General features: G+C 39.0%; 1 protein-coding gene across 1 annotated transcript in view; it reads right to left on the minus strand.

The window, feature by feature from the left end:
* LOC138951841 (neurexin 1-like) overlaps positions 1–2,500 on the minus strand; it is a 91,973-nt gene that overhangs the window by 17,980 nt on the left and 71,493 nt on the right. Inside the window, exon 13 of the mRNA XM_070323400.1 lies at positions 1,792–1,963. Coding sequence (XP_070179501.1) covers positions 1,792–1,963 — 172 coding nt within the window. The remainder of the gene's footprint in view (positions 1–1,791; positions 1,964–2,500) is intronic.

A 2,500-nucleotide genomic window follows, 5' to 3' on the forward strand; every position in this document is an offset into this window, starting at 1 on the left:
TAATAAATGATATATGGGATGAAAAATAATTAGCATTTTTCCCTCGAAAACCATGGGTCAACCTTGTGCACGTATACTGAACGCATTACCAGAAACAGCACCCACAGGTGGTGAGACCATATTTTCATTGTCTTGAATAGGCAGAAACTAAGCTCTTGACAGAAGCACTTGCAGTACACTTAACAGAGACAAAAACCAAAGGCTGCAACTAACATAAAGTTTCACGAGGATATGACTGCTAAAGTGTTACACTTTTGGTATTATATCAACAATGTATTGGGATCTCCATGAATTACTGCTTAGAATTCTACTGACAACACGAGGAATGGGAACTAAAAAACAGAGTCATCGAGTCAAAATAATAGCTTTGGACACAAAAATTAATGCATGCTGTTATGCACGTGATTATGCTTCACCACTCATCATTGTATAATCCACTTACACTGATTGCTGCCAGAAAAATGAAAACGTTTAGCGAAGAATCTGTAAGGATGTTTGTGGCAGCCTTTGCGTTTTAGTCTCTGTCGGTTTATGATGGCTTTATTCTTTTTAAATGCTTCACATGTAAAAGGACTAAGCTGATTATTTTGCTATTAACAGAGGCTATTAATCTCACGCATCTATTTAATATGTTATACAATGACACTAATGTGTGTAATTTATGTAATTTCACATCGTTGAGTATGACAGTCTGATTCTTCGAGCGTGTCACTGTATTCCACAACTCAAAAATATCCGTGCAGCTTTTAGAATTTCTATAAGATGTACACAAAAAATACATTACAAAAACTAACCATGTACAGAATCAGATTCCTAATTTACCTTGAGCACAAAAAAGCTAAAAGGCTCTAAAAAGCCATCATAGGAAACCATGTCAACCCAGCCAGCTAAATTACTGTTACATAGTATGGCATTGTTATTGGCGTTTCAAAACATGGACATTCGCAGTAACTATGGGTCTCTCTCAATGGACAACAAACTGAGTGCTAATTGCATTAATTACAAAATAAACTTTGTTCTTTTATCTAATTATAACACAAATATGTTACAGTTAATCGCTTATGTACACAGGCTATAGAAAACATACAAAGATATCATATACACAAATACTTGTACAATTCTGGGTGGCTTTTTTTGTTGTTGCTCAAAAGTCATAACACAGTAAAATGAAAATTGTAGTTCTCCAGTCGGTTGGCGTTGCATAAAAAGTACAGGAAACAGCATTAGTGGTGTGAGTAATAAAGTCTGCTCTACAGCATGTTTTAAGTGTGGCCTTCCATCTCCCTCCCAGTCGACACACACATTCAACCAACTCACAACGACATTACAGAAACGTACGTTCCAACACATTCACAATCTCACAGACTCTATACAGTTCACAAACTTCGACAACATGTTCCAAGTTGCGATTAACGGCGCTCTTCTTTTGTTTCTGTGCGTGTTTTGTTTTTGTTTTTTTGAGTACCTTTTCTTAGGTTAATAAATGTAGGAACATTAATATATGCAGATAGTTTGTACACAGTCTCCAATTTGACATGCATCTCTTAAAATCTAGAGTCGATCTCACTTCATTCTCTTGTCGGGAAAATAGTGAACCCTAATTTGGAATAATACCGTGCATTATACTTTCAGTAAGCAATTGTTATTTTTTTATATATTTTTTTTAAAGATACGCAAAAGGGAACTCTAAAGCAATAATTGAAACGACTTATAACTACAGACATGCACATGTACACGAACAGCTAACAAAGACAAGACAGGGTCCGAACAAGAAGAACACAGCCCACCCACCTCGAGGCGTCTTGACCTGCATCATGTGGTCGTCCACCTGGATGGTGGAGTTGGGTCCAGAGCGCGTGAAGCGGACCACGTGATACTTGCCGTCGTTCAGCTTCTCGAACATCTCTCCGATGGGATAGTCCCGGGTGCCCATGTTGTAGGACGCTACCACATTGCCCTTCACCTGAAAACCAAAAATGGTTTACAAACTGTAAATATTTCAAGAATTACTGCAATTTGCATCCGAAATAGGAAGAAAAAAAAAGAAGTCGCGTTGGTTGAAAAGGTTGAAACTGAAGAGTCTGACACTCAGTGAAGTGAGCGAGGGAATGAAACCTACACACACACACACACACACACACACACACACACACACACACACACACACACACATACACACACACACACACACACACACACTGACACACACACACACACACACACACCCACACACACACACACTTGCATACAAATAAGAGAGGGGGAAAACCCAGTTTAGAAGTAAAAATATTCACTACCTTAGTAAAGTGAAGCTTCAGTTATAACAAGTAGGTCTATCTGTGTCCCTGGACCTGTGGACTGCCTGGGAGGCATTGCTTTGGTGGGGTTGGGTGCATTACTCTCCCTTGATAGCCACACACATTGTAAGACAGACAGGAGTTGCCTCCCTTCAACCAAAATGCGCACGCATGTGAACAGTAAGTTCTCGTCACGTACATCT

Source organism: Littorina saxatilis, linkage group LG17, assembly GCF_037325665.1.
Source record: "Littorina saxatilis isolate snail1 linkage group LG17, US_GU_Lsax_2.0, whole genome shotgun sequence".
In the NCBI taxonomy this organism is placed as follows: Eukaryota; Metazoa; Mollusca; class Gastropoda; order Littorinimorpha; family Littorinidae; genus Littorina; species Littorina saxatilis.